At 33.1% G+C, this 19,627-nt stretch overlaps 1 protein-coding gene across 1 annotated transcript; it reads left to right on the forward strand.

The window, feature by feature from the left end:
• The first annotated feature begins 6,164 nt into the window (after positions 1–6,164).
• On the forward strand, positions 6,165–7,837 carry LOC140182986 (uncharacterized). Its single transcript, XM_072230972.1, has 4 exons — positions 6,165–6,843; positions 7,009–7,220; positions 7,326–7,424; positions 7,523–7,837. Exons 1-4 carry the CDS (start codon positions 6,165–6,167, stop codon positions 7,835–7,837), a joined length of 1,305 nt encoding a protein of 434 aa, XP_072087073.1.
• Positions 7,838–19,627: the final 11,790 nt, after the last annotated feature.

Genomic DNA, 19,627 nt, shown 5'->3' on the forward strand with positions numbered 1-19,627 from the left:
TGATCTCTTCTACCAAAGAGTCAATAAGATCAACTTTCATGCAGTCTGTTGATGTGTCTGGATGCTGCATGGCTTTGACAGCGTTCAACTTGAACTCATCATCGTTGACTCTCAGGGTTATTTCCCCCTGTTGGACGTCAATGAGGGATCGTCCAGTTGCTAGGAAGGGTCTTCCTAGAATGAGAGTAGTACTCTTGTGCTCCTCCATTTCCAGCACAACAAAGTCAGTGGGAAAGGCGAATGGCCCAACTCTGACAATCATGTCCTCAATCACGCCTGATGGGTATTTAGTGGAACCATCAGCAAGTTGGAGACATATCCGGGTTGGTTTAACTTCTTCAGTTAAGCCAAGCTTCCTGATAGTGGATGCAGGTATTAGATTGATGCTTGCCCCAAGATCGCATAAAGCTGTCTTGGTGCAATTACCTTCTAATATGCATGGTATCAGAAAACTCCCAGGGTCTTTAAGCTTTTCAGGAAAGCTTTTCAGAATGACTGCACTGCATTTTTCAGTGAGGAGAACTCTTTCTGTTTTTCTCCAATCCTTCTTATGACTCAAGATCTCTTTCATGAACTTGGCATAAGAAGGTATTTGCTCAAGTGCTTCTGCAAATGGAATCTTTATTTCAAGAGTCCTGAGATAATCTGCAAAGCGAGCAAATTGCTTATCCTGCTCCTCTTTCCGGAGTTTTTGAGGATAAGGTATCTTGGCTTTATATTCTTCAACCTTAGTTGCTGCAGGTTTATTGCCTACAGGAGTGGTTGAAGAAGCCTTTTTAGAGGGGTTGTTATCAGCATTTGTGTGTGTCTGATCCCTCACTAGCACTTGAGTGCCAGAGTTAGAAGCTGGAGTGAAACTGGACGCCAGCTCCTTGTCTGCTCCTGGCGTCTGAACGCCAGAACTGTGCCCATTTTGGGCGTTCAGCGCCAGATCCTGCCCATTTTGGGCGTTCAACGCCAGATCCTTGCCCATTTCTGGCGTTGAACGCCAGTCCTGCTGTATTTCTGGCATTGAACGCCAGTTTTGGCCATGGTCTGGGCATTCAGCGCCAGCCTTCCACCAATTTTCTGGCGTTTTAGCGCCAGAATTATTTTTCCCTGGGCTCTTATTGTCCTCAGGTGAATTTTGGGTGGTTTGCTCATTTCTTAGCTTTTTGCTGCCTTGAGGTGGGGTATTTAATGTTTTCCCACTTCTTAGTTGAACTGCTTGGCATTCTTCTGCTATTTGCCTTGACAGCTGCTGCTTTGTTTGCTTGAACTGTTCGTCCATATGTATATTAGCCATCCTTGTCTCTTGTAATCTTTCTTTGAATTCGGCTAACTGCTTTGTTAGAAAGTCCAATTGCTGATTGAATTCAGCAGCTTGTTTTACAGGGCTGAGTTCAGCAGTTACTGTTTTAACATCTTCATTCATGGAAGGGTTGCTGCTTAAGTACAGATGCTGATTCCTGGCAACTGTATCAATGAGCTCTTGAGCCTCTTCAATTGTCTTTCTCATGTGGATAGATCCACCAGCTGAGTAATCTAGAGACATCTGGGCTCCTTCTGCAAGCCCATAATAGAAGATGTCTAACTGAACCCACTCTGAAAACATTTCAGAGGGGCATTTTCGTAGCATCTCTCTGTATCTCTCCTAGGCATTATAGAGAGATTCATTATCTCCTTGTTTAAAGCCTTGGATGTCCAGCCTTAGCTGTGTCATCTTTTTTGGAGGGAAATATTGATTCAGGAATTTTTCTGTCAGCTGTTTCCATGTCCTTATGCTGGCCTTGGGTTGGTTATTCAACCACCTCTTAGCTTGATCTTTTACAGCAAATGGAAACAGTAATAGTCTGTAGACGTCCTGATCTATTTCTTTATCATGTACTGTGTCAGCAATTTGTAAAAACTGTGCCAGAAACTCTGTAGGTTCTTCCTGTGGAAGACCGGAATACTGGCAACTTTGCTGCACCATGATAATGAGCTGAGGATTCAACTCAAAGCTACTGACTCCAATGGAGGGTATGCTGATACTACTCCCATATGAAGCAGTAGAGGGGTTAGAATATGACCCCAGAGTCCTCCAGGACTGTTCATTTCCGCTTAAGTCCATGATGGAGAAAAGGAGATGATGTAAAATAGAAAAAATATTTTTATTTATTTATTTATATATTTATTTCGAAAATGAAATAAATTGAAATAAAATAAATAAAAATTGAGTAAAGATTTTCAAAAAACTGAGGAGAGAGAAAGTGGTTAGGAAGTTTTGAAAAGGATATGATGATTTTGAAAACAAGTTTTAAATTTTGAAATAAAAAAAATCTGAATTTTAAAGGAAATTTTCGAAAGATTGCTTAAAATTGGAGAGAAAAAAATATTTTTGAATTTAAAGAGGAGAGAGAAAAATAATAAGATAGCACAAGATTTAAAATTTTTAGATCTAATGCTCCTTGTTTTCAAAAATTTTTAAGGGAAAAACACTAAGGAACACCAAACTTAAAAATTTTAAGATCAAGACACAAGGAAAACTCAAGAACACTTTGAAGACTCACAAGAACACAAGAACATGAAGGAAGAACACCAAACTTAAAATTTTTTAGAAAACCAAAATAAATTTTCGAAAAATTTTTTTTTTTTGAAAAATCAACAAGAAAACACCAAACTTAAAGTTTGGCACAAATTTTAATAGAGAAAATATAATTTATGAAAAAGGTTTTAAAAAGAGTGTACCAAACTGCCACGGGCTTAGACTAACGTTCTAGCCAATTGGGCAGTAAATGTAACACTTGTTTTAAAGAAGGATATTTTTAACCAAGAACAATAATAAGAGACTCTAAACCAAAAAAAGGAAAAATTTTCCTAATCTAAGCAACAAAATAATCCGTCAGTTGTTCAAACACGAACAATCCCCGGCAACGGCGCCAAAAACTTGGTGCACGAATTATGAATCACGCTTTTCACAACTCGTACCACTAACCAGCAAGTGCACTGGGTCGTCCAAGTAATACCTTACGTGAGTAAGGGTCGAATCCCACGGAGATTGTTGGTTTGAAGCAATCTATGGTTATCTTGTAAATCTTAGTCAGGAAGTCAATTATGTTTATCAGTTGATTTGCAAATAAACAAGAGAGCATAAATTAAAGGTTACTTGTTATGTAGTAATGGAGAATATGTTGGAGTTTTGGAGATGCTTTGTCTTCTGAATCTCTGCTTTCCTCTGTCTTCTGATTCACGCACGCACGTCCTCCTATGGCAAGCTGTGTGTAGGTGGATCACCGTTGTCAATGGCTACCATCCATCCTTCCAGTGAAAAGATTCCCAATGCGCTGTCACTGCACGGCTAATCATCTGCATGTTCTCAATCGTGCCGGAATAGGATCTGCTATCCTTTTGCGTTTGTCACTACGCCCAGCACTCGTGAGTTTGAGGTTCGTCACAGTCACTCAATCATTGAATCCTACTCGGAATACCACAGACAAGGTTTAGACTTTCCGGATTCTCATGAATGCCGCCATCAGTTCTAGCTTATACCACGAAGATTCTGATTAAGGAATCTAAGAGATACTCATTCAATCGGATATAGAACGGAGGTGGTTGTCAGGCACACGTTCATGGTTTGAGAAAGGTGATGAATGTCACAGATCATCACCTTCATCACAGTTAAGCGCGAATGAACATCTTAGATAGGAACAAGCGTGTTTGAATGGAAAACAGAAATACTTGCATTAATTCATCGAGACACAGCAGAGCTCCTCACCCCCAACAATGGGGTTTAGAGACTCATGCCGTCAGAGAATACAAGGTTCAGATCTAAAAATGTCATGAGGTACAAAATAAGTCTCTAAAAGTTGTTTAAATACTAAACTAGTAGCCTAGATTTACAAAAAATGAGTAAACTATGATGGATGATGCAGAGATCCACTTCTGGGGCCCACTTGGTGTGTGCTGGGCTGAGACTTAAGTAATTCACGTGCAGAGGCCATTTGTGGAGTTGAACGCCAATTTTTATGCCAGTTTGGGCGTTCAACTCCAGCTTTTGATCCTTTTCTGGCGCTGGACGCCAGAATTGGGCAGAGAACTGGCGTTAAACGCCAGTTTACGTCATCTATCCTTATGCAAAGTATGGACTATTATATATTGCTGGAAAGCCCTGAATGTCTACTTTCCAACGCAATTAGAAGCATGCCATTTCGAGTCCTGTAGCTCCATAAAATCCACTTTGAGTGCAGGGAGGTCAGAATCCAACAGCATCAGCAGTCCTTTTTCAGCCTGAATCAGATTTTTGCTCAGCTCCTTCAATTTCAGTCAGAAAAGTACCTGAAATTACAGAAAAATACACAACTCATAGTAAAGTCCAGAAATATGAATTTTTTCCTAAAACTAATGAAAATAGACTAAAAACTAACTAAAACATACTCAAAACTATATGAAATTAACCCCAAAAAGCGTATAAAATATCCGCTCATCAGGTGACATGGCTGGGGTGACAGTGGAAGGGCTGGGGGTTGGATTTTGAGGTGGTAGCTGTGAAAGGTGGTGTTGATGCCATGGTGTTGGATGTTTGTTCGAGAATGATGCTGTGCTGGTGGCGACAGTGGCAGCAGCGAAAAGGTGAGGATAAGACTAAAAATGGAGGAGTGGTAGTGAGAATAATTTTATTTTAACAAATTTAATATTTTTTTTGTGTCATCTAAAACGAACACATCACACAATAACGTGCCACCTGACCTTCACCACCGCCGGAAAAATTAATCAGGCGGCGGAAGGTTAGAAATGACAATGGAGTTTCATATTGGTGTGTATAAATGACTCATTAAAAAATTAAAATATACATCTGTCCACTGTATAAAAATTCGTGTGTACATATATACACATAAATAATAATTGTTTAATTAAAAAAACATTCTTTATCATCATGTTATTTTGTGTTAGCTAGATAATTTTATCTTAAACAAATGAATTTTATAGTTTTATAATATTCAAAGGAAAAAATACAATACTTCATAATATGGCTCAAGAATTTGGTTATGGAATAGATGGTGGTGTTTTGGCTGGAAATGGGGGTACTTTGTGTATTTACCCTTAGGTGGACATGTCAGATGCAAGCTCAACACGCAGGGGGCGTGTTACCGACAGCACGTGGGGGTGTGCTAACGTGGCAAAGTGGTTGGCTCACTAAGGTAGCACGTGGGGGCGTGCTGACACGTGGCAAAGCGTGATTGGCTGAGGCAGACAGCACGTGGGGGTGTGTTAAATGCTCTCCTCTATATAAGGCAGAGCTCGATACTATTTTCATTCTGAATAAGAGTGTGTTTTGAGTATTCTTTGAGTGTGTTGTTAGTGTAATAGAGGGCACCGCAAACTTGGTGGTGTATCGCAACGGTGAGATAATACGTAATACTCATGAGGGAGTGAGATTTGTATGCCAGAATCCATTTTCGTTTGTGGTTGCATGCACCATGACGTTAATGGAGCTGCAGAACGATCTCTGTCAAAACATAGAGAACAGTACGTTAATGAGAGTGAGCAGAATTCTGTACCGGAATCCGGTTGTAGTTTTTGGTGGTCTAATACAGTTTGATACCATGTCGATCACTGACGAAATGAGTATGCAGAATATGTTTCAAATTCACCGGCAGACTCAGATGCGACAGCCACAGATTGAGCTGTACGTTGAGTTTGAAACCGTAGAGGTAGTAGGGATTCAAAATGATTTAGATATAGAGGATGATAGAACTACAGTGTATGAAGTAATAAATAGTGATAGCGAAGAGGACTTCGAAGCCACTTATGAAGCCGGCGACGAAGACGAGGATGGTGATGTGGGAGTTGAGGCAGCAGCGGAGAATGTAGTGATTTATCCCTCGAGCAGTCAACCGATGTACGTTCCCCTTTTATGCGTGAGTTAGATCTCAACGCCATGCATGCCCCGGAGTTTCTGGAATATGCAAACATAGGTACGTGATGACTAAATAATAAGTTTTTGTTAATTTATGCTTTGGATTGATCAATGAACGATGATTTCAGCTTTCTGTAGGCGTTGCTGTTCATGAGGACGGAGAGTTCCGGATTGGAATGGAATACAGTTCTAGAAAGTCAGTCGTCGCAGCAATTAGAAGTTACACTATATCTAGAGGAGTTGACTATGATGTGTATGAGTCTGAGCCATAGACGTTCTATGAAAAATGCAAGATGTACGGCGTGGGTGCGACTGGCTTATCCGAGCCAACTTTATACGAAAAAAAGGTTGTTGGGAGATACGCAGATACAATGATAGGCACACGTGCACAATCGGAACGATTTCACAAGATCATTCCAAGTTGGACTCGGATACAGTTGCTGAGGCTATAAGGCCGTTGGTCGAGACTGACTCGTCCATCAAGGTGAAATCTATAATAGCGGAAGTCCAGTCAAGGTTCAACTATACCATCAGTCACCGAAAGGCTTGGTTGGCAAAGCAGAAGTCCATAGCCAAAGTTTTCGGTGGTTTTGAGGATTCTTACCAAGCCTTGCCATGGTGGCTCTCGGTCATGGTTCAGAAGATGCCTGGTTCAGTTGTCCAAATAGAAACACGACCACTGTACAACGGGAATGAGGAGGCGCATGGTGTAAAAATACTTTATCGCGTATTTTGGAGTTTCAATCCATGCATTAGGGCATTCAGGCTTTGCAAGCCCCTAGTTCAGGTTGACGGCACACTCCTATACGGGAAAAACAAAGGTACACTTCTAGTCGTTGTTGCACAAGATGGGAACCAGAACATTGTGCCTATCACTTTTGCCTTGGTGGAAGGGGACACATCTGATGTGTGGCACTTCTTTCTCAGAAATCTGCGAATGCATGTTGTTAGAAAAGACAGTGTGGGTATGATCTCAGACCAGCATGAGTCAATCTAGGCGGCAGTAAATCGTTCTAGAGGTGACCGGCAACCTCCAAGAGCATGGTGGATGTTTTGTATAAGGCACATCGACAGCAACTTCCCAAGGGCATTCAAAGTCCCTCACTTGCAAAAGCTTGTTGTCAACATAGGGTATTCAAGAACGGTAGAAGAGTACAACATCAACTATAAGAGGTTGGAAGAGCGACGCGAGGCATATGCCAGGTGGTGCGATGCCATTGGACTCAGACATTGGATATTGGCATTCGACGAGGGACATCGATGGGGCCATATGACGACGAACCTTGTCGAATGCATTAACTCAGTGTTGAAGGGTGTCCGTAATCTACCTGTGTTGGCACTGGTCGGAGCAACATATTATCGGTTAAATGAACTTTTTATGCGGAAGAGTGTCGAGACTCACGAACACAAGTGTGCTGGATTTACTTACTCCGTATTTGCACAATAGCCGATAGAAGCAAATATGCAACAGGCTGGGAATATAGTTCTGCACCGCTTTGATAGACGAAATGAGGTATTTGAGTTGCGCAAAATGACTAGCGGAAAGGTGGTAGTTGTTGATCTTGCGCGACGGACGTGTGACTGTGGCACTTTCAGGTTGAACGACTATCATGTCGCCATGTTATTGCTTGTTGTGCTAACCAGCGTCTCGATTGGCAGTTGTATGTGCATGATGTGTACAAGATGACAGAGGTTTGTAAGGTATATAGATTTGAGTTCACACCATTAGGTGATCCCGAGATATGGCCTGCTTATGAGGGACCCACATTGGTCGTTAATCCCGCCTTGAGGCAAACGTCGAAAGGTCGGCCCAAATTGACTCGATACTTGAATGAAATGGACTCACGCGACATGCGTGGTCCTCGGATATGCCGTCTCTGTGGTGCTCAGGGTCATAGTCGGAGTCGATGTCTTCAGCGTGCTGGACCGAGTGGTGCGGGTGAAGATGATGGTTCGTAGGTCTTTGTTTGTCTTTGTGTTTGCCAGTGAATGATATTTAATATCGTCGTGTTTGTATTTTTAAATTTGCATTTTGTCAGTTGATGCTTTTGATATTAGTCGTGTTTGTATTTTTCAATTTGAGTCTATCCGTTGATGTTTAATGTCAGGTTAATATTATCATTAACTTTTTTGTGAAGTAAATATACAAAAAATTAACTACGAATTACATTAACTTAATTCTTAAAATTAAATCTAAAAATCCTAAACCCAAGCTCACTTCTTTCGAACCAACCAGTTCAGTCTCTTACCCATCATGCCTTGACCAAACCGCAACAGAATATACCTATCAGGTGGATTTCGCTCCGTCTGTAGGTCATACGGGTGACCTCAAACTGAGTCATCCACACCCGGAGCGGCCGACCCACCTGCCTCTGCTGGAGCAGATGCACCGAGATTGAACTCGTCAACAACTGTGTATGCCCACTGACGCTGGATAAAACCATTATCACATGATGCACCCCCTGATGTGTGGTCGGAAGCAGGACCCCGCATACCATGGGCCATATCTACTGATCCCCTATGTGGGTCAGTCGACACTGACGGTGAAGGCATAACACTAAAATCTGACCAGCCACCCAAACCAGCGTTGGTCCAATGCTGTTGTTGCTGATCTCCGTGTCCGTCGATGGAAAAGTCAAACCAATCATGACCTGCAGGAATGGTAAGTATGGGCTGATGAAGCTGGCCGGACTGACCCTAGTGACTGTGTTGAGAGTGTTGAGAGTGGTGGCTGTCCTGAGAGTGGTGATTGTGCTGATAGTGCTGAGAGTGGTGGCTGTGCTGAGAGTGGTGACTGCCCTGAGAGTGGTGGCTGTGCTGATAGTGCTGAGAGTGGTGACTGCCCTGAGTGTGATGGCTACCATGACTGTGGTCCGGTGGCGGTGGTATATAATAAGGAAACGGCTCAAACACTGCATGCTGAGGTGGACCCTGAGGTGCAGGTAGTTGTGGTGCAGGTGGCTGTGGATGTTGAGGAACGTACCCCGACAATCTCAGCAGATGTCCATACGAGCCCACGTACCAATCCCGGTACTCCACCATCGGTAAAAAGTCCCAGGTTAGAAGGGGGTGCAGCTACCGCAACCGACTATTTTTCCTGTTGGCCCACTCCGCTATCCATGCCCCATGCAAAATTGTCCAGTCATGAAGCTACACTCCGCGAAGAACGATGCAATGCTGGTCCAGTGGAATGTCCCTTGCTTCGCATGGGGGAGGTTGTGCATACCCAAACTGAGCATCACTCGGTCCGCAGGGTGCCATTCGAAACACTCGAACGATAACAACGGAGCAACGATGTCACATACCTCAATATGTCCATGCAACTCGTCAAGTATGATCAATCCGTCGTACGGCCGCCACTCAAACTGCCACGTATTATTGGTATATTAGAACCTTAACATTAATGTTTGGAAATACGAATCACAAGAACCATAAATATTTGCCTCCTACACGTAGTCTATATCATGCCTGAATCTCACTACGGTCTTCGATAACCATGCTGTGGTCCGTTCCGAATGACTCCACCTGAAACATGATTAATTAAAAAAATTTACATAAATCACCGTAAATCAAACATGCATCGTAAATATAACACATGACTAAAATAAGAATTATTACCTCATGGCAACTGGTATTTCAGCCGGGGGAAGGGTCTGTCTCGATACAGAAGCAATACACGGCATTCGGTCCCATACCCAAACAAACAACAGATTCAAAAGGCCATCCATCTCCTTTGTATCATATCGTGATGCACGACATAGTGCTCTGTAAAGATGTGCTAGACATGCTGACCCCCAACTATAAGTATGGATCCGCTCAAAATCGTGAAACAATGGTAGATACTTCGCATGGGCGTATGCGGTCGACTTATCCGTGAATAGGGTCAACCCTAACAAACAGAAGATCTGACATCTGACATATCTCCTAATGGACTCCTCAGTGTCCAACGGCTCTGCGTCTCTGATACGTCCAACCCAGCTTTATATAGAATTTCAAAGAATGACTGACTATTGGTTCACGACTGAATATCGTGATGCTCTGACTCTAAAGGAAGTCGGCACTACAATCTATCCATCCACTCATAGGCTCTCCATCAATGGGTAGGCCAAATATATGAGCGACATCTTCCAATGTCACTGTAACCTTACCGACCGGCAATACAAAGGTGTGAGTTTTTGGCCTCCACCTTTCAACCAGAGCAACTAATAAGGGGGTGAAATCCTCTTATCACCCCAATCCTAGAGACGTAGTAGAATCTCATGGCGCGTAAGTAGTTTTCGACCATCGAGTTCTATGTCTGTGGCGGATCCAGTTTACGCACCAACAAATTTCTATTAGGCTGCATCAACAAAGATATATCTGTTACATTAATTAAATAATAATTTTTATAAATATTTTAATAAATATTCACATATTTATTTTAATATCTTATTTATTAAAATATTTAACAAATATTAGTATATTTATTTATTTATTAAAATATTAAAATATTTATTTATTTATTAAATAAAATATTTAATTATATTTATTTATCAAACTATTTATTTGTTCACATTGCATATATATTTATATCTATTTATTATTATTAATATTCATGTGTTCGTATAGTTATTTTAAATAATAATTCTTACAAAAAATATTAAAATGATAACAATATATAATAATATTTAATAACATTTATCACTTTAAATAAAATATTTAATAATATTTATTTATCAAATTATTTATTTTTTCAATATTTAATAACAATATATTTTATATATATTTACATATTTATTATAATATTTATTTATTAATATACACAGCCACATATTTATTTTTAAAAAATAAAATATTTATTTTTTTATTCATTAGTATATTCATAACAAAAATTATAAAATATATATTTTATTATAGTATTTTTATAACAGATAATTAATCTCATTATAACAAAAAAAATTACATATTAATGTTTATAAATAAATAGAATATAATTATATTTTACAAATTAAAATTTTATTCTAAAATATTTATAAAATACAAAAAATAATATTCCCACTACATATATATTTATAGGTAAAAAAATTTTAAAAATTTAAATACATAAAAAAAATTTAAATTCATAAAAAAATAAAATTTGTCAACTTACATAAATTGAATGATCCAGATAATTGATAATATGTTCATCGAGCACTGTATAATTACGTACTATTTTTTAATTCTTATAAACTAATAATTTTTTTTCAAAATTTTTTTTTCTATATCACTACTCACTACACACTACTGCTACCAATACTCTCTTCACTACCTACACGTTTATACACTCATTTTTTTCTCTCTCAGTTCTTTGTTTCAACACTCTCTTTGTATGCTTCAATAGAAGGGAAGAAGAGTGAATTTATACAGGGTTGAAGGGCTACTCGCTGGTTATCGGAGTGGAGGGCTGTTCGCTGCATGCAAGTAGGCCTGCAACACCTCCGGCCCCCGGTGGTGCTGCTGCAACGTTAGAACTCAGTGAAACCTTGTCACAGCACCACGCTCCCGGCGTGTTAACAGCGGGTTGCCACCCGTCCCTTCTCGCCACATCAGCACATTCCTTGCGTGTTGAAAGAGTACTGGCACGTCACTGACCGGCTCGGACACCACGCCCCCGACATATTGACTGCGACACCCCACTTCGACAAAACACTTCCTTCACCGATATGCAGCCAATACACCAAAACAAATTCCATAAAAAAAAATAATTTCTATCATAATATTCATAAAAAATTCTCTTTCATTTTTTGAGTCGAATAAATTCATCTTACAACCTTTGAAAAAAATTGTTTCATGTACTACTTAACAAAAAGTTAACGGTCTTTGTTTACAGGTGGGATTTTATATATATAGTTAAAATTGGAACGGCAATCCCCACAAGAGAATGAAGGTTCCTGAATTTCACATACTATTCTGTGCTACATCCAAATCCAAACTGAATATGGTGGCGGTTTCGGTGCAAGAATTTCGGGGAGTAACATGCATACTCATCTTCTGTCAGACCAGTTATTTAATCAATAATCCTACTCTGTTTTTTTCTTTTTTCTTTTCTTTTTTTGACAGTTAGACATAATCCTATCTACTTCTCCAACTTCATTAACCAAATCCGATGCAACAAACCATATGTTGAAATTAGAGAAAAAGACAAAATGATTATTAAAGATTCTGCCTCCCTTAATAAGTCCCACATGATTGGATACCCCCCCCCCCCCTCTTTTTTAGTCCTTAGTAAGTACATTAACATTGCATTTCTATTCTTTGACGGTAATATGTTAATGAAATAATCAGTTTAGTTATAAGTTGAATATCTAATTTATATGTATGTCCGTGTAAAAACTTAAATAGAAGATGTGTGAATTTGATTTCTTATATAAGCTAAAAGCCTTATGACTTATGAGTTGGGTCTTTTACATAATATGTCGAGTGAGTAGGACTCTTCTTCATACAAGAAATTGTGTAAAATATAGTCATAATTCAACAATTTATTTATAGTTATATTCTGTGTTGTTATCTTATTCATGTTTGGTCCACTCTAATGTGTTGAGTTCACTTTCTTCCAAAAAAAAAAAAAAAAAAAAGACTTTACACGAGTAAAACATACAAATTTCCACAAAGCACCTTTACTTAATCCGTGTAAACTTGCACGAATAAATCTATTCAGTTTATAAATGTCTCTCTTTTTCGTACTTATTCATATCTCGTTGTATTGCTCAATGGCGCACATTTCTTCTTATCTTGTTTTGTAATAAAATTAGCGAAAATGTTTAGTAACCAAAGAAAATCAACTAAAAACAGTCATAACTTGCCTTATTTAGCATTCATTAATTGTTACGACAATTAATTAATGTTGAATAAGACAAGTTCTGGCTATTTTTTTTTGTCTACCTAGCATTAAAGGAGGCCACTCAGATAAACACGCCTAAAACGTCTTTTTTTAAAGATGTCTTTATGTTGTGTTTTAATTGGTTTTGGTATAATTTATTCGGTGTTCCTCATCACATATTATTAAATTCCTCAAAAGATTTTCTTTCCAAAAACAAAAAAAAACATTTAATTTGGACTAAAACAAAAAAGGTAATAGATTAACTATTAGATTTTTTTTAAAAGATTATTTACATAAAAAAATATATCACATTCATCAAAATATATATATATATATATATATAACAATTAATTAATTATTTTATATATATAAACTCTTAAAAAATTTTATAAATAAAAAATAATTAATTTTTATTCGTATAATATATAAAATAATTACTATATTGTTATTATATTATAGATTAAAATTTACTAATTTAAATTTTGTTTTTATTTTTAATATAAGCATTAAAAATAAATAATTTTTTTATAACAAGATATATTGTAATAAAATATATATAATATTAATTAGTTTTTAAAAAATTCTGAAAAGATGGTTTTTTCTAATAAAGTGTTATTAAAAAATTAACATTATAAAAACTAATTTCAACCAATATGATATAATATGATATAATAGGTTATTAAATATATTTAATACAAAATACATTGAATATAAATTTTTATTGAGTTTAAATTTTAAATAATTTTTAATTAAATTTCGAATATTTTTATTTTAAAGAGTTAGAATATTTTAACATCATTTTTTTTGTATCTTTTTAATTGAGTCTTTGATTTTTTAAATTATAAACCTTATTAATAATTAAGAGTAATGTTTTAACACCACCAATTAGTCACACATATAAAAATACAAGAACAATTCTATTGTCATAATTATAATCTAACTTTATAAGCAATACAATACAATGAAACTATATATAAGTAATATAACTAAATTTTATCTACATCTATAGTCACATTTCATAAATAATATAATTAAATTATATTTATGTTTATAATTAAAATATGAATAAAAATACAAAAAAGTATCAGGATGGTTAATTTTTTTCATTCATAATTTTTTATTATTTTTGTTGTGAAAAATTTAATTATTTTAATAATTAATTATTTTTTAAAAAAAGATAATTGAATAACACAAAAAAGTCTTATTAAGAGTAATTTATTTATATATGATTAAAAAATAATTGAATAATTATATACGGTAAAAAATTAATATTATTAAAAAATAAAAATAAAATTTATTTTAAAATTAAAAATAAAATTAAAAATAATGGTTTTTTTTCTTTTTTCCAAAATTTATCTACGAGTAATTCTATAAATATTTTATGATGAATAAAAATATTAAACTCATACTAAAATTTATTCTAATAAAATTTATTTTTATTCTACTAAACGTTAAATAAATTATTGAAAAGAATTTTGTTTCCTCCATTAGAGAAGAATGATAAACTTCCATACTTCTATTATGTTATGGCAATAATTTGGCCTGTTATTTTTTAATGTACATAATAATAATAATAATAATAATAATAATAATAATAATAATAATAATAATAATAATAATAATAATAAAACAAGTATATCACAGTAAAAAAGAAAGCACGTCACCAAATAATTTATCATCCGAATTATATATGAATCAAATTGATAATATGAGAGCTAATACTACAAAAATCGACAACAAAGTTAGAGACTTACAAAACCTTTCTTAAGATCATAGAAAAAAAAACGTTTATATTTGTGTGATATACAAAGCAATTATCATATTATTATTATTATTATTATTATTATTATTATTATTATTATTATTATTATATGAGCAAAAAAAGTCCAACTGTATGTTTTAAAATAAAATTTTTTTTAATATTTGATTAAATGTTCTTGTAATTAGTACTTTTTTTTGCACTTCCTCTTAGTTAAAAATATAATCATTATAATTTTTTAGTTATTATTGCTAGGGGTGTTTACAGATGGGATATGGCTGAAATTTCGATCCAATCCGCACTAAACTCATTAGATCAAATTCGATATTCGCACTTTTTATGTTTGGATCAGATATCAAATATATCCATAAAATAAAAAATATAAAAAAAATATTTTTATAAAAAAAAAGTCAATAATTTTTTTGTTTACTTTTTTAAACATATTTACTTCTATCTGATTAGAGTGTGGATCCGATTCGATCCAATCCGATCATCTTACAGATCAGATCATATTCTCAAATTACAGATCAGATACGGATAAATACTGTGGATTTATATGGATATGATCTAATCTATGAACACCCCTAACTATTACTATAGGTTCATTGTTGCAAAAGAATGTTTCTTTTATTATAAACTATTATTAGATTTTAATTACCATTAAAACAACTGAATGGTCAACTTAATTACCATTATTATATCCATAGTTGTAAAAACCGAACTGGATCGGTTGGTTCGACCAAAAAACTAGTGAACCGGATTAGAACTGGATTATAGTCCAGTTGGGTTTACTCTTTGGACCGTTTAAGGAATAAAATCGGTGTGAACTGGTAAGAACCGGTGTAAACTGGTCTAACCAAACTGGTCTGCTTGAAAAAGGTCTCGAACCAAGAACCTTGGAGCAAAAGTAACCTCTACTTGCCACTTAGCCATTGCACTTCTAAGTACTATATTTGACAAATACTAATTATATAGTATACATAAATATCTAATTTAATTTAATTTTTGTTTTTTATATTTTTAAAATTAATTATATTTTAATTATATACCATTATTAATATAAATATAAATTTCACTAAAAATTTATTAATTTACTTGATCTATTTTATTGCTAGTATTGTGATTAAGGTTATTTGTTTTGATGTTAGTGTTAAAATCTACTGATATTATAGTTAGATGATAGGTTTTGTGAATTAATTATTTTTTTATTGTGTCAAAATAAGATACTATTGTAGTATTAAAATTTTATGGTTTTTTTTTATATTAGTTATTTTTAGAAGTTGAGACTTGATTCTTCATAAAATGTTAGTGAAGATATGCATTTCAAATTTTAATTTTAAGTTTTTAACTATTTTATATTTTATATTTACGTGAGACCAGTTTTATCGGTTCAACCAGTGATTTATCAGTTGAACCAATAAACCAGTGAACCAGTAGCTTGATCGGTTCGATCACTGGTTCAGTTCTAACAATTATATTTCAATCTAATTTCAAAAATTTCGATTTACTCAATTTAATAGTTATGACTCACAATTGGTTCCTAATCAAGCAACAACAAATTATGTCTCCCAATTGGTTCCTAATCAGTTCTAACAATTATGTCTCCCAACTTAATAGTTATGACTCACATTGGTTCCTAATCTTATTTTTGTCACTGTCTCACAAAATCGTTAACGACATGCTGAAATGGACTAACGACTGCTACATTATACATTCTAGCGACTATTTGCTGTGACAATTGAAATTTTTTTACCTTATTTTTTATTTTCAACTAAACACTTAAAACCCTAATATGAGTCACGGATACCTAAGTTAAAAAATCAAACTAAGTAAATTGAAACTTTAAAAATCAGATTAAAGCTCGAATATAACTTCAAAACAGAACTTTAACTTATGTAGTGATTAATTTAAATGAAAATCAAATAAATCAAAATTCAACATAATTTTTATCAATGTTTTTAAATTCAAAATTTCTATACCAAAATTAACTAGGATTTTTCTTTAAATTAAAAATTTAATGAAATAGTGACTTTAATTATCTTAACCAATGTCCTAATTAATTGCTTTTATGTCTTAAAAAAACCGTATATGAGAAAAAAATAATTAATTTGTCTACTTTAATAAATAGTTATTTTACTAAAATGAGAAACTATTTTTTAAAAATTTTTAAGAACTAATTAATATTATATATATTTTATTACACTACATTTAATTATAAAAATTTTATTTATTTCTAATACTTATATTAAAAATAAAAAAAATTAAATTAGTGAATCTTAATCTATAATATAATAATAATATAGTAATTATTTTATATATTGTACGAATATAAATTAATTATTTTTTTTATTTATAAAAATTTTTAAACGCTTGAGCTTGTTTTATATATATATATATATATGAATGTGATATATTTTTTATGTAAATAATCTTTTAAAAAAATCTAATAGTTAATCTATTACTTTTTTTTGTTTTAGTCCAAATTAAATATTTTTTAGTGTTTTTGGAAAGAAAATCTTTTGAGGAATTTAATAATATGTGATGAGGAACACCGAATAAATTATACAAAAATCAATTAAAACACAATATAAAAACATCTTTAAAAAAAGACGTTTTAGGCGTGTTTATCTGAGTGGCCTCCTTACCCTAAAATCAGATACTTGCAACAAGATCAAATGTGTTAATAAGTTCGTCAACATAATATATGGAGCAAAGACAAAAATGTAGAGTACATGTAGTTTGTGTTTTTTTATTTTATTTTTTTTAGTATTTTTTATTTTTTGAATTTTATAAAAAAAATAAAAATAAAAACACAAACTAAATGCAAACCAAAAGTATTTTAATTTTTTTGGCCAATTTGATAAATTATAATTTATTTAATTTAAAGAGTTTAATTTTTATATATTGATAATGTAAAATATTTTACACAGTTATACAATTATATCCATTTTTTTATAATTATATTTACGATTAATATAAAAAATAATTATTTTTGTTGATATACTCATATAATTAAAAACACATATAAAACTGTGAAAAAGTCTAGGAGGCTAGTAACTTTGTTAAATTCTAGCCAACATGTAACCAACAAAGAAAAGTGAGCCATTAAATAAAATCTCACATCTATCTCACACCATTAAAACCATCATTGATGACTATTTGATGACTACAAATCACAAAGTTACTGGCCCTTAGCATTTCTCTAAAACTATTTTACATTTACCGTACATTCAAATTATATTCTTAATTTAAATGAAAAAACCCCGTACGGCAATGGAATCAACTAAATTAAAAAGGCCGGTTTCCTCTGATATTAGGTGCAGGTAGCACATGGCTCGCCAGTGGCCACTGCCTTTTTGTGATCGTGCGCAAGCTCTTTAACATAATCATCACACGTGTACGGTCATGGGACCACTTCCCTGTCTGCCTCAAAATTCACGCATAGTCCTTCTAGGCGTCTACAGCAACACTGCCATAGTAAATTAGGTTTTTCTTTTTTTAAAATAATTTTTAAAAATATTTAATGTTTATAATACCTCAACGTAAATATATTTATACAAAGGAGATTGTTTACTTTCGTCCTATAGAATGAAGAATATAAAGAAGTTAGGTATTTTTTATTTGTAGAGTGAGTACATATTTAGGCATTTATTTTTTTACATATTGATATAATTTTTGTGTAATACTTAATTATTGAATTTTATGGTATTTTTTAAAATTATGAGAACAGTATAATACGTTCTCTTAGATTGACAATACGTCTCCCTTATATTGTATATTCTAAATTAGTATATTTTAAATTAAAATATATAATACAAAGGTATGTATATTGTCAATCCAAAGAGGACGTATTGTATTGTTTTCACAATTCTAAAAAATACTATAAAATCTAATGATTGAGTATTACACCAAAATTTTTTCAATATATAAAAAAATTAACCCATATTACGGTGCTAATAATATTTTTGAAAAATTATGAGGTTCAGTAAACAAATATTTTTTATTTTGATCTTTAATTTTATAAGATTGATTAATTTTTTTGTTAATAATCTTTTTTTTAATTAATGGAGTGTCAAGTTGGATTGCCAATGCAATATTTTTTGTTAAAATTTTCTCGTATTTTGAGGTAATTATTAAGGGTCGTTAAAAATTTTTTTATTTTTATTATTTTTTATATACATGAGATAAATTTATTGTGTAAAAATTAAAAAATATTAATGTTTTTTTTTTTACTTATAGAAATTTAATAAGAATAACATTGCTAATTATTGCTATGGACTTTATCTATTTATTACGAATTATTCTAAAATATTAAAATTTGAATATTTGATGTTGTATCTATATGGTTAGTTGACATAAGCATTCTCATTTGTTGTATTTATTTTAGATAAAAGAGAAATATTAGAAAGTCATCAGAATTTATTATTTTTTGCCATCACTTAGTCAGTAACTCAATTTTTTTAATCTAATTTCTTTAGTCTAGTAATTTAACAACATATTTTATCTCATACTTTTAAATATTGATAATTAAGTGATGGCTAAAAATAATAAATTTTGATAGTCTTCTAATATTCTTCTAGATAAAATATTGTGTTAATTTTTTCATTCTCTATTATAAAATAAAATATACACTTTTTGATGGTTAATTTAAATTGAATACACCTAAAACTTAACATAATCCTAATAATATAATATCTTAACAACTTTTCTAAACAACGAAAAGAATAAAAAAAACTTTCCCATTAAATGACTATAAGTAAAAAAAATTAAAAATTATTAATGTTTTTTAATTCTTATATAGTAAATTTAGCCAATGTATATGAAAAATATAACAAAAAAATATTAAACAGTCCCAGACAATTATCTCCAAAAAACAACGAGATTTCTAACAAAAAAATATGTCAATTTTAGTTAGTACTTAATAGACAAATCAGCAGTTTAACGTGTCACGTAAGCATGTTCCGTTAATCTAGAGAGAAAATATTGACGAAAGAGCTAACTAATCTCACTGTAAATATCAAGGATCGGAAATATTTTTTTTTTTGAGACCTTGTTGTCTTTTTGAATAATTATCAGAGTCCGTTTAAGCTTTTTTTTCTCTTATTTATATGTTCATACCTGAACCTACTAAATATAAGTTCAGCTTACGTTT

This window comes from Arachis hypogaea, chromosome 20 (assembly GCF_003086295.3).
Source record: "Arachis hypogaea cultivar Tifrunner chromosome 20, arahy.Tifrunner.gnm2.J5K5, whole genome shotgun sequence".
Taxonomy (NCBI): Eukaryota; Viridiplantae; Streptophyta; class Magnoliopsida; order Fabales; family Fabaceae; genus Arachis; species Arachis hypogaea.

Excerpts from the sequence above, each read along its gene's own strand:
- LOC140182986 (XM_072230972.1), top strand. The coding sequence starts at position 6,165 with ATGCAAGATGTACGGCGTGGGTGCGACTGGCTTATCCGAGCCAACTTT. Across the intron at positions 7,221-7,325 it reads ATCTACCTGTGTTGGCACTG|CCGATAGAAGCAAATATGCA; the intron begins GTCGGAGCAACA and ends TTTGCACAATAG. Across the intron at positions 7,425-7,522 it reads GCAAAATGACTAGCGGAAAG|CGTCTCGATTGGCAGTTGTA; the intron begins GTGGTAGTTGTT and ends TGTGCTAACCAG.